This window comes from Nannobrachium achirus (genome assembly GCF_963921795.1).
Source record: "Nannobrachium achirus genome assembly, chromosome: 11".
In the NCBI taxonomy this organism is placed as follows: domain Eukaryota; kingdom Metazoa; phylum Chordata; class Actinopteri; order Myctophiformes; family Myctophidae; genus Nannobrachium; species Nannobrachium achirus.
The window spans coordinates 34,209,693-34,223,235 of NC_137820.1; the positions used below are offsets into that span (position 1 = coordinate 34,209,693).

The window sequence follows — 13,543 nt, forward strand, 5'->3', positions numbered from 1 at the left end:
AAAAAGAGAGAGAGAAAGAGAAAATCTGCTTGCCTTGAGAGCATTAGTAAACTCCTCCAAAAAAACGTAGGAAACATAACTTCGGTCGATTATTTCTGCCCCCAATAATACAGAGTGCCACGCTGCGAGCTTGTAGATCTGCTATTTTTGAAGAATCTTGAAAATGTGTCTTTGAATATCTTTGACCCGATCTTTGACCCGACTTCTAAATCCTTCCTCTAAATCAGTGGTTCTCAAACTTTTTGTCAAGGACCCCCAAAATTAAATGTATTTGGCCGCAGACCCCCATCTCAAAATATGTTGTTCCAGGGACCCCCAGAAGCAGAGATTTGAGTTACAAAAGTTTGCTTTGAAAAATATATATTGAAAAATGTGCACACATTGTATATCTGCTATTTTTCAATAGTTAAAGCATTCAATAATTCTAGGCCTAAATGGGTTAAATAAACTTCCAGATTGCAGAATTATGAAAGATTCAAACATTTCGGTACCTTGGCTCAAACTCCTCCGATTTCTTCTTCTTTGGTGGTCTTCCCCGTTTCCTTTTCTCAGGCGGTTTGACCTCCGGGGTTTCACTGTAGGAAGACAACATGGAACACTTTAAAATGACAAACACCACCTAACGGAGCGGGCCTCTAATTACCCTTTAACCCCACTGTAAACGCCACGCCAACACACACTCAACAACCACCTGTGCAATGTGTGTGTGCGCATGTTGTGCCTTAGCACAGTGGTTCTCAATCTCTGGGTCGGGACCTCCAGGGGGGTCCCCAAATTATTTTGGGGGGTCCCCAGATGATGACTCTCACTCAACAGTAAACAAACCAACATACGGTTTAAGTGTATAGAGGGTATCTGCACATTTCTAAAATGACAATTTAAGGACTTGCGTCATACTTGCGTCATGTCCAGTGTACTTGTACATAGGGATGGGACAATAAGCGAAATTATCGTTTATCGTGATAAAAAACACTCACGATAATCGTATCATGGAGATTTAATATATCATGATATCGTCCTCCGTCATGCACTGGGATCAATTCACCTTTTATTTGCCGAGCTGCATATCTGGTACCACTTAAACCCTCTATAATTGGTAAAAGGTACTTATAATATGCATACTTGATACAGTCTTTTTTCACTCCCTTTCATATGTCTTTGCCAAAAAATTGCCGATCTACAAGCTCACAACGCGTCGCGTTGTGAGCTTGTAGATCAGCTATTTTTTGGCAAATGTTCCGCCCCAGGATAATGGATTTTGATTATCGCGATAATATCGTAAATAGCGATTTCTTGTGTCACAATAATCGTGATATGACATTTTCATATCGTCCCATTCCTACTTGTACATCAAGCTGCCTCACGCTGCAAAAACAGGAGATATGCTCCTGACCTATGCTGCCCTACAAAGGAAGAGAGCAGTAACTACGTACTACGAATCAGCAAAATGAGAAAGGCATAAAAGTGATATTACACTGATCTGTTCTTGAGCTAATTGTTCATCCCCCAATATCATGAAGGCTAATTTGAACTTTGGGCGACACAAATAAGTCTGTGTGTCCGAAAATGTAGTTACTGCACTCTGCCTTTGTAGGGCAGTATGGGCCTCACGGCTCGGCAAGGCTTACTTCGCACCACACTTCGAGCTTGTAGATCTGCTACTTTTTATGCTTTTGTGACACTGTAGCATGATCAAGCAGGGCATTGATTAAAATCCCACAAAAAGTAAAAATATGGAGATAAGATGTTTCTGCACGACGGCAACGCAACGCTAATGATAAACATTTTGCCCTTACCTGAGCCTGTCCGTTTTCCTCTTGACGGGTTCCTCTTTGTACATGCGGGTTCCATAGAAGTACCAGTAGAGGGCGCCGTTCCCGTCCCGCCCCAGAGGTTCCACTCGCAGGCTGTCAGCGTCCAGCCCCTGAGGGGGCAAACGTTTCAATAGTAGCACCCAACAACATCCATTCCAAACGTTTCAATAGTAGCACCAAACAACATCCATTCCAAACGTTTCAATAGTAGCACCAAACAACATCCATTCCAAACGTTACAATAGTAGCACCAAACAACATCCATTCCAAACGTTACAATAGTAGCACCAAACAACATCCATTCCAAACGTTTCAATAGTAGCACCAAACAACATCCATTCCAAACGTTACAATAGTAGCACCAAACAACATCCATTCCAAACGTTACAATAGTAGCACCAAACAACATCCATTCCAAACGTTACAATAGTAGCACCAAACAACATCCATTCCAAACGTTTCAATAGTAGCACCAAACAACATCCATTCCAAACGTTTCAATAGTAGCACCCAACAACATCCATTCCAAACGTTTCAATAGTAGCACCCAACAATCCATCCATAGCGCAAAAAAACAAAAACAGACGATCTGTATTGTGAGAGTAGATTGTAGATCGGCTATTTTTTGGTGCTCGACACAGGCATGCAGCATGAGTAAATAAATAATTTTGCTGAACCTCCTGCTTTTTTTTTCCTAAGTAGGCTTTTAACTGTTTACAACGGGAGCGCTGTGTTTTTTGGACACTCCATCCGCAGACGAGGCATAGAAGGACCTAGAAGCAGTGCTCTTCCGAGCACAGGTAGAGAACCAATGTTACTCAGGAGTGTGGACTATTCTATTCCAAAAATAGAAAGTAAAGACATCAGGGGAAAAAAATAACGATTTACAAACATAATATGGTATCTCAGAATTGTGGGACAACATTGCAGAACACTGAAAACAAACAGCCTTTTTGTGCGCACGGGTGGTCGTTATTATCTCCTTGGTGAAAGCTGAAATACTTTAAATTGGGGAATTTGGATGTTTTTTTCTTTTCTTTTTTTTCCAAAAATAGCAGATCTACAAGCTCGCTGCGCAGCACCGAGTGCCACGCTGCAAGCTTGTATATCTGCTATTTTTCAATAGATAAAGCAGAAAATAATGCGTAATAATGCGTTCCCAACTTCCCAGTCAAAATGGGTTAAAGCTCCTCCACCTATGTATGAAGATGATTCATGGGGGGCCCGCAGTGAATCCTTGTACCCAGGGCCCAGAATTTGGTGCGACACCCCTGGAGACAGCGGCGGGGCAGACTAACCTTCAGCAGGTCGAAGACATCGGCGGCGTCCAGACGGTAGTCACAGAGGCGGTGCAGGAGCTCCACCTGCGTGCGGGGGGGCAGCTCCTCAAACGCACCCTGACGGAGCGGGTTGGGCTTCCCCTCCTCCAGCTCCCAGCGGTAGTTGATGATATCATCCAGGTAGGTGCTGAACGCCTGCGGACTGGAGAGGAGAGAGGAGGGGAGGGGAGGGGAGGGGCAGTGGCGTCAGTACAGCAAAAGCTTTATGGCAAAGATGGGAGTCCTCATGGAAAAGAGGCATTCCATTTTGTATAACACGCTTCTATTGTGAAAATAGCAGATCTACATGCTCACAACGCCTCGCGCTCCGAGGCGTTGTGAGCAAAACGAGTTTTGTCCGTTTTTTACACAGGTTTCTACGGTTTCTTGGGCTGGATATGGCAGCCTGGAACAGTTGTTCAAGTGCAGCTAAACTTGGCATGTTAGTAAACGTGCCACAATTAACAACAATGCATTGCACCTGTGCAGCTGACCTGCAGAACCTGGGAATATACCATTCTGTCAAGATGGGGAGAATACAAGCGTGGAGAATATAATTATAATACCTTGTTAAAGTGACCATTTTGTTAAATTTGGCATTTGTAGTTATTTTACTGTAATTTAACAACATAATAACCAGCACAGATAGACAAATAGACATTCATGGATTTATATTTAAAAGTAAGTACTTTTATTTTCCCCCCTGGACCCAGGGTATGGCAGCTGCATACCCCTGCCATACCCAATTGACGCCCCTGGAGGGGAGGGGAGAGAGACACACCCATACATGACCGCTCAACATCTTGTACGTGTCTCACGGTTTAAACGAGTGGTTCTCAACCTTTTCAGCCTGTGACCCACCGATTTTAACTGGGGACTCCCCCACCCTGACGAGCACTAATAGTTGAGGAATTACATTTTGTATAACATGGTTCTATTGTGAAAATAGCAGATCTACATGCTCACAGTGTGAGCATGTAGATCGGCTATTTCACAATTTCTTCCTTTAATATTTGACAATATGGCCAATGTTTAAATGTTTATTTTAGAGGTATTAAAAGGGTCTTAAAAGTGCTTAAAGTGTCACTTTAGAAATGTGCAGATACCCTCTATACACTTGATATACTGTATGTTGGTTTGTTTACTGATGAGTGAGAAAACAATGTTTCACATCAAGCTAATCATCTGGGGACACCCCAAAATAATTTGTGGACCCCCCTGGGGGTGCCGAACCACAGGTTGAGAACCACTGGTTTAAACCACCTTCAAAAATTTACATCTTTGAAAATGGACAGGCGGTAAAATGTTATTATTCAGGGGGCATACGATACCTATCCTGGCTGGTGCAAACATTCTGTGAAAATAGTACGTCTCTACGTTGTGAGCTTGTAGATATTTGGTGTACTCAACTGTACAGCAAACAGGTGGTAAATGGTGCATTTATATTGCCCCTTTATCCAAGGCACTTTACAATGATTGTGCATTACATTCACCCATTCACACACACACACACACACACACACACACACACACACACACACACACACACACACACACACACACACACACACACACACACACACACACACACACACACACACACACACACACACACACACACACACACACACACACACACACACAAATACACCGATGGCAGAGGAAACCATGCAAGGCACCAACCTGCTCACCGGGAGCAACTAGGGGTTCAGAATCAAGGACTCTTCGACACCAACTCTGGGGGAGCCCGGGATCGAACTGGGAACTTTCCGGTTCCCATGCGGCCGCTCTACCTCCTGAGCCACTGCTGCCCATACGGGGGCCTAATATGGACTATGGAGCCATGGGGGAGGCTGGTCAACTAAGTATACAGTATATGGTTTAAGTTGTTGTATTACGTGCCGATGCCTCCTCTTGTCGGTGGGTCAAAATGTCAAAGATAACTTATCAATATAAGCTTCCATTGCGTAAACAGATTTCTTGTTACTTAAGGGTGGCCATGAGGTGGCTGTCGTCTTCTCCCCCTTGCTGACATCGGCCTAGGCAGTGTTTGAACCTCTCAACCTTCTGCATGAAGGGCATATGCAGTTATGCACTAACCACTACACCAATGTCGCGCCCCACACAATAATAATAATAATTGAGTGAGAGGCAATTTGACAAATGACACAGAACTGATGCATGGACAATTTCCTTTCAGTGTGAAAAGTGTGCTTTGATAATGCACAATGTCTCTGCTTCAACTGTCCTCCTACTGTCATTTATCTTGGTAAAGAAACATTTCTGAACACCTCGTTGGTTGTGTAGAGGGTGGGGTATCATGGGAGGAAGAAGGGGTAGAAGAATGTGCTTCTGTGCCTGCATCATAGCGCTGGGTCCAGTTGGGATTGGGCCAATTCATGACATATGCAACTTTCAGTGAGGGTCCTGGGTTTGGGGCTCAAGCATCGAAGCTACAGCACAAAGACAGAGGAGGAGAGGTACGGCTAGGGATGGGACGATATAAAAATTTCATATCACGATTATTGTGACAAAAGAAATCGCGATTTACAATATTATCACGATATTATCACGATATTATCACAATATTATCACGATAATCAAAATCCATTATCATGGGGCGGAACATTTGCCAAAAAATAGCAGATCTACAAGCTCTCAACGCGTCACAACGCGTCACAACGTGTTGAGAGCTTGTAGATCGGCTATTTTTGGGCAAAGACATTTGATAGAGGGAAAAAAAGACGTGTACGTGTATTATAAACTTGTACCTTTTACCAATTACAGAGGGTTTAAGTGGTACCGGTTATGCAGCTCGGCAAATAAAAGGTGAATTGATCCCAGTGCACGACGGAGGACGATATATCACGATAAATTAAATCTCCACGATACGATTATCGCGTATCGTCCCATCCCTAGGTAGGTAAGGCTGGGCAATACAACTTAAAATCAACGTGTCGTCATGAGCTTGCAGTTGGGCAGTTTTTCCGCGCACCACCACTGTACAACAAAGTAGAGACAGAAAGACAGAAAGAGACAGAGGACACATAAAGAGAGAAAGAAACCCAAGCTTATCTTGAAAGAGCAGTGGGCACTTTTCACCCAGCTGCAAACCCCCCCTCCCCCCTCCACCCCACCCCAATCTCTCTTTCTCCCCTCCTCCCTCCCTTTTTTTCCTTGCTCCTGCTCTCCAATAACCTCCCTCCCCCGCTCCGGCGGAGCGTTTAACGCGTGCGGATGAAAAGGGCAGCTCTGTGAAAGGCCAGCGCTGAGGCAGCCGCCCCCCTCCCCTCCCCTCACCAGGATGCCAGCGGCTGTCCAGTCCAATAAAGCAGGTTGTCCCTCCTCTCCTGGTACAGCCTCCAGCCGGCTGGGCTGGCTGCACCAACTGGCTCACTCCTGTCTCTCCGCTGGACACAGAGGAAGAGTGGCCACCGAAAACACTGTGGCCAACTCCATGTCGCCCAGTGTTGAATGTTGCCAGTGGTACAAAGTAACCAAGGTACATTTACTCAAGTACTGTACTTAAGTGCAATTTTAAGGCAGTGTTTCTCAACCTTTTTTCTGCATGGGCACACTTTTCATGTGCCAAGAATCCATGGACACACCAACATAATACGGGGGTGTAAATATCGCCACTGTCGGGAAGAAACCTTGTATCTCCAAGTTTCAAATTTGTACGTTTCTTCTCAAAGTAAAGCCCTGCTTCATCATACAAGGCTGTCGCACAACAGTAGTGAAAACAGCAGATCTACAAGCACACAACGCCTCGCACCGCGAGGCGTTGTGTGCTTGTAGATCGGCTGTTTTCACTAGTTTAAATCATTTTTAAAAACTGATTAATACAATACTGGCTTTCAAGCAGTTTCAAGGGGCACACTTGACCCTTCTCAGGGGCACACCAAAGGTCCCAAGGCACAGTGGTTGAGAAACACTGTTTTAAGGTACTTTTACTTCACTGTGTGACCCGAATCAATTGTTTTGTGGCATGATTCATGAAGTAGCTGTTTGACTTGGAACCAGTAGCGTCTCGTGGAGTAAATTAATGGGAAATTCGAATTCCTGTAGCAAGGCCATTCTAAAAGAGCTGTTGAGGGCCAGGACCGCTGGCCTAGCGGGCCAGTTACCTAGGCTCTAAAGTAGCCTAAAGTAACAGCGCATTGTGTTTTCGAGTCCTGTTCCAGACAATCTTGTCTCTCTCCATCTCTGCACTATCAATTAAAGGCAGAAAAGCCACAAAAAAAGTGCTGTTGAGCTCTATAGCAGGTTCCCCTTGTTACAGTACACACCCTTGTTTCAGTGTTATCATTTCATCACATGCTGCGGGAGAGCTGAGCCGGTAATTGCGCCGCCACTTCTAATGCATACACTGTAAAATAATTCGCTGTAAATTTACAGTAAATTACTGGCTAATAATTGCATTACTTTCACAGTAATTTTCACAGTAAATATTGAGCAGTAAATTACTGTAATTTCACAGCTGTGAAATTTTAGTAATTTACTGTGATTTAGCAGTATGTATTGCAGTTATTTACTGTAATATTACAGTAGTTGCTTGTATTTTTTACACTATTACTGTGAATGTAATGCAGCTCAGTAGACAGTAATTTACTGTAAATTTACAGTAAATTGTATCTATTACAGTACAATATTGTACATTTGAATTTATAGGCCCATTCCCACTGGACCAGATAACAGATAAAAAAAGCTCTTTCTCCAGATATTTTTCCATTCAAGTGGATGGTAGATACAGATAAAAAATATCTGCCACCAATATTTATTTTATCTGTGACAGATATTCTTTATCTGTATCTATCATCCACTTTGAATGGAAAAATATCTGAATAAAGAGATTTTTTTATCTGTTATCTGGCTCAGTGGGAATGGACCTTAACTGTGATTTTACCATACATACACAAACATGCTAAAAGAAAAAAAGAAAGGAAAAACAACTTCATTCATTTAAACTTTTTATTGTACAATTCCAATACAAAGTGCAACATTTCAAATGGACAAAGAAGAACCACACATGAAGCCTTTTACTCAGTAGAAGTGTTAAGTCTACAAACACTCCTGGAGTTTGGTCTGGTGTCTGGAGGCCAGTTTGAAAACTGGTTGTCATAGACTTTAGTTATTTAGGAGGCTGCAACACTGTTTTCCTGTGAAACTCCAGGAGTGATTTTTTGGACTAAAAAACTTCACCTGACTTTGTATCAGCATGGTGGTGAGTAGATACAACATTTTCACTTTTGGGTGAACTGTTCCTTTAACTGCAAAATAACTCATCTACTCACCCTCATGCCAGTTGGAACAGAGGTGAAATTTGTCCATATAACACAAATGGAGGTTGCCTTCACAACTTGGGGAGAAATGGTGACTGGTTCTCTCTGGCAACCCTCCTGTGTGTTATATGAACACACTTCAGCAGGCACGAAGTATGTGAAGTACACCTCAACTTTGCACTCAGTCACATAAGTCCTGAAGGTATAAGGCAACACAGCAGTGGTAAGAACATAGCAACCTAATGATTACAGTATGCACCTTGCTAACATGCAGGCCGAGACAGAAGAGGCGAGCATTGCTGAATGAAGTGACAAGGCATCAGCAAAGAATATTGGCAATTTTACATATCCAGATAAGAATAATGGCTGGTGGAGTTGGACAAACAAGAGTAGGGCATCTGAAACACGTATGAGTGTGTCTCATATTCGAGTCCTGAATACCATCGACCATTCAAAGTCCACAAGTTTTCTCAAATGCGTATGAGTGTGTCTCATATTGGAGTCCTGAATACCATCGACCAAGTCCACAAGTTGTCTCAAAAGTGTGCTCACGTGTGGGTTGATACGCCACGCTTCTTCGATTTGGAGCCTCTCTCAGGGTTAATGCCCATGAAGCACCTGTAAACAATAAGACAAGACAACAACTTTTACTTTCACATAAACATATATTGCATCATTTATACAAGGCACATGCAGCAGTTCCCCTTTCCCTTAAGTAAACCCTACACCAGGGTTCCCAAACTTTTTTGTCTCAGGGTACCCCATAAATATCTTTTTAATCCGAAGCACCCCTACATTATAATTTTCACTCCCAGCACCTTATATTTATAGCATATCATCGTTGTCGGGTGGAAACCTTTTATGTCCAAAACCGTTAGTTTTGTATTTATCATCCATAAAATGTACTAAACTAGTGAAAAGTGATTAGGTTGAGAGGAAAACGTTGAGATAATAGCCATTTTGGTTAGAACTGACTGAAAATAACTGTACTTCAAGTTTAAATGATACTAAATATTTGTCCAAATAAATAAATTTCAAATATTATCAAATGATCTCGCGGGACCCCAGGGTGCCGCGTCACCCACTTTGAAAACCCCTGCCCTACACCACAGAAAGAAAGTAGTACTGAGAGTAAGTAACATTCAAGTATCAATGTTGCAAGCAATCCAGTACAATGCTTCAGTACAATTTCAGTGTTACAATACCTCCAATCCAGAGTACACACACCATCCTCAGGAGCAGATTGAAGTTGTAGTAGATCGCGAAAACCACAGCTATCCAATAATGATCCCATCGTGTTGTCCCATCACACTTGCTCTTCAATGGACAGCATCCAGGCCATAGACTTCATTAAATCACCTGAAAAGAGATACCCATTATGTGATATTGTAGAGGTGAAATGCTAATTGAACAAGAGTAGAATTTCAATGATCAGCAACATCACAAACTGTGACACAACTCACTTTATTTTGATCTACCTTGGACAATCAAGCAGGGGGTGCTTGGTAATTTCTCCGTCATCTGCACATCAGTGGCTGTGGCACACAGCTATAAAATAAATAAGACAAGACAACAACCACCTCAATGATTGACCATGCCCAAGAGATCTCAAGCTGACACCAAACTCTCTCCAGGACCTCTAAAACCTTATCTAGAACCTCAATCAATCTGTCAATCACATTAGATCTACTTTGTATTATTCTATGCCAAATTCTATTAGCAATGTTAAATTCAGTATAATACATTTTCAGTAGCCTATAAGTATAATACCTTTGGATAAACTCCAGAGTACAAGTGCCATCCTCAGGAAGGATACTGCAGATTGAAGTTGCAGTAGCCATCACGTGGTCCCATCTTATTCTTCAATGGACAGCATCCTTCATTATATCACCTGAACAGAGATACCCATCGTGTGATATTGTTAAGAGGTGAAATGCTAAATGCATTCCACAATACACACACACACACACACACACACACACACACACACACACACACACACACACACACACACACACACACACTACACACACACACACACACACACACACACACACACACACACACACACACAATTTATTTATGCCCACAGAGTGGCTTATCACTCTGTGGCATGTACTGTTTTGGTACAGTTTAAAAGAAATGAAATCTTTCCAAAATGTTCAGTTTATTTTACTTTAATATTATTTGATGAAGATAATATAAAAAATAAAATCTCTATTCAGACACATTCCAGTATTTTTCTGACTTACATTATTTTCTAGGTATGCTTACATTATGATATTAAGGGGAAAAAAATCACCCTATGTCACCCTAATGACCATAATGTCTCACATGTGGAGGAAAGGGGAGGGGCGACTGGGCGAGGAGATTCCATCAAAGTCAAAACAAAGTTTTAATGTAGGCAATTAAATATATACATTTAATCCATGCATAAAGATTTAAGGACATTATACTTATGACGGGATTTTTGACGGAGCTCCTACTGCAGTGGACACCACAGGTAGGCTAATGATCAATCATTAATCTGATGGTGTCACCTCCGAGAAGATTTTGAAGGCTCTGTAGTGATTCCATTTTAATTTCAAGGACCCCCAGGACATATGTAATGGTATTTCTATCTCTGAGATGATATGTTAATTTAAGTCTCAGAATGTACAAATGGAACAAAATGGACCTGTTATCATTTAGCCAGGGACCCCCTGGAACTCCCTGAAGGACTCCTGCGGGGTCCCGTACCCCACTTTGAAAACCAATGATCTACACAGGCTCCCATTTGTCGTGACGCTTGGCTTGTGGATCGGTTGCTTTTACAACAGCAACTTTTAGCCACACTGGAGCATAAAACCTCCCCCGGTGCAAATATTATCATTGATATAGTTGAGAAGAACCAAATGGACCCGGCGTAAGGATACGTACAACTGACACAAGGATTGTCTGTGGTTCTCAAAGTAGTGTGCGGTCATTATCGCGTCCGAGTGATGGAGTTCCAGATGGTCCACAGCTAAATGATAGATATAGGAACCAAATGGACCCGTGTGGGTCTGTAACTCGTGCGTCGCGGGGAGTTCTTCCACGCGCGTCGGCCGTATTGAACCGGGCAGGGAACGTTCCCTACCGCGGTCCGCTAGCTAGTAAGCAGCCGACATGATATAAATAAGCCCCGCTGACGTGCAGCCTATCGGCGGCAGAAACCATACAAGCACACTGGTGAAATGGCTTGGCGTATACACCGAGCGACGCGCGCCACTATGAGCTTGTATATCTGCTATTTAGTTAAAGCGGTTTGTGAGGGAAAGACACATTTAACTCGACAGTTTAAATGTGTGTTTCCCTCACACACCGCTTTAACTAATAGCAGATATACAAGCTCATAGTGGCGCGCGTCGCTCGGTGTGTACGCTAAGCCGGTTCACCGGTGTGTTTGGGTGGTTTATGCCGCTCGACAGGCGCACGTCAGCAGGGAAGCAGTGCTGCTTCAGAGCCTGCAGCACACATACTTTGCTGGAGCAAGACTGAACCACAGGCGAAAGCACAACTAGTTGTCATTAAGGTGGAGGGGGTAAAAAAAGAGTGTGACTTACCTTATCAGAGCAATGTTATGAACTTCACATGACTTCTGAAAGTTCCTTTGAATTGAAATTGACTTCATAATTTCATAATTCCATCTTCACCATCAGTTAACTGCTTTCCCTCTCACAATGGATATAAATTTGAAATGTAATCCCACAATGCAGCACAGTACAAGTAATTTGTTGTGATATCACAGTAACATTCTGAACACAATATTTTATTGTGAGATATATTGTAAAGTGTTGTGTAATCCTGATAACAATTTAGAGTACAGTCATTTGTTGTGTTATCACAGATGATGGTGTGATTACACAGTAATATTCAGAATACAGTATTATATTGTGAAATAATAATGTAAAGTATTGTGAGATCCTGGTAATATTTAACAGTGTACTTACAGTGGAAAACGTATGAGTTCACCTTAAGATTCCCGATTGCCATGCTTGAGTAAACCGACTCTCCATGCCAGTGAATCATCGGTGAACACACATGAGTCATGAGTCTTCCTGCGAGAGCAACAAGCCCACGCAGGCTCCTCTACGGTCGGACTGGAGATGAGATGCTGATGCAGATATAGATACAGATCTACCGTTGTGGGCAAATGTAAATCAAACAAAAGGATGGGCGAGGCGGTGACACCGCATGCATGCCATCACGGAAGAAATGCTTTTTATTTAAACAAGCAGGGATGTGGAACGTAGCTACACCGGTTCTGTGTGGACCAGGGAACACATTTAATTAAGGTCAAGCATGTGGGCATTTCAAAAAGGATAGGTCTGGTTTATTTTTAAAAAATCTACATTATAACAAAAGACTTGACTTTGGCATCTATGTTTTCGGCATGTCATTATAGGTTAAAAAGCTCAAAACGAACATTTTCTTTTTCCGAAAATAGACAATCTTCAGGCCAAATGTGTTGCAATGTGATACATTGTGAGCTTGTAAAATTGTGTATTTTTGCTATGTGACACCATCGTACGACATAGCACAAAGTAGTCAGGGCTTGACATTAAGGTTTGTCCTGTTGTCTGAGACAAGTAATAAATCCTTCCGGACAAGTGGTTCTTGGTTTCACTTTTTCTGTGATGATTAAACACACTCCATCTCATATGATAATGTAAGGTTTTCTCGAGTCTGCTGGTGGGTATAAATACTGTGTTCCCAGTTCAGTTCACCAGTTCAGCTTAAACCTACGAAAATGTCATGTTCCTCCAGGCTCTGCAAAATTGCCAAGCGCCAGGTAAAGCTCTGACTAAAAAACTAACTCGTGAGACGTTCGATGCCAAAAGAGAACACCATTTTTTATTTAATACGGACAAGTGCCTTTTTGTGCCCGGACAAGTGAATGGGAAATGTACTCAAAAGGTTAATGTCAAGCCCTGAGTAGGGCGATAAACACTCAAACCGTATATGGTGGCTGTCAGGCAGAAACCTCCTATATCTCCACATTCTTCTAACTGTTTTTGGGTGAATTAACGCCCTATACTTGGATCACACTACAGGGTCAAAAGCAACAAAAGGAGCAGATCCACAAGCTGGAAACATGGCACAAAGT

General features: G+C 42.5%; 1 protein-coding gene across 1 annotated transcript in view; it reads right to left on the reverse strand.

Annotated features, from left to right (window-relative positions):
* Positions 1-13,543, reverse strand: part of cecr2 (CECR2 histone acetyl-lysine reader) — a gene marked incomplete at both ends in the record, with an annotated part of 113,478 nt that overhangs the window by 54,083 nt on the left and 45,852 nt on the right. The window contains 3 exons of the mRNA XM_080737023.1: positions 492-575; positions 1,797-1,924; positions 3,113-3,296. Coding sequence (XP_080593149.1) covers positions 492-575; positions 1,797-1,924; positions 3,113-3,296 — 396 coding nt within the window. The remainder of the gene's footprint in view (positions 1-491; positions 576-1,796; positions 1,925-3,112; positions 3,297-13,543) is intronic.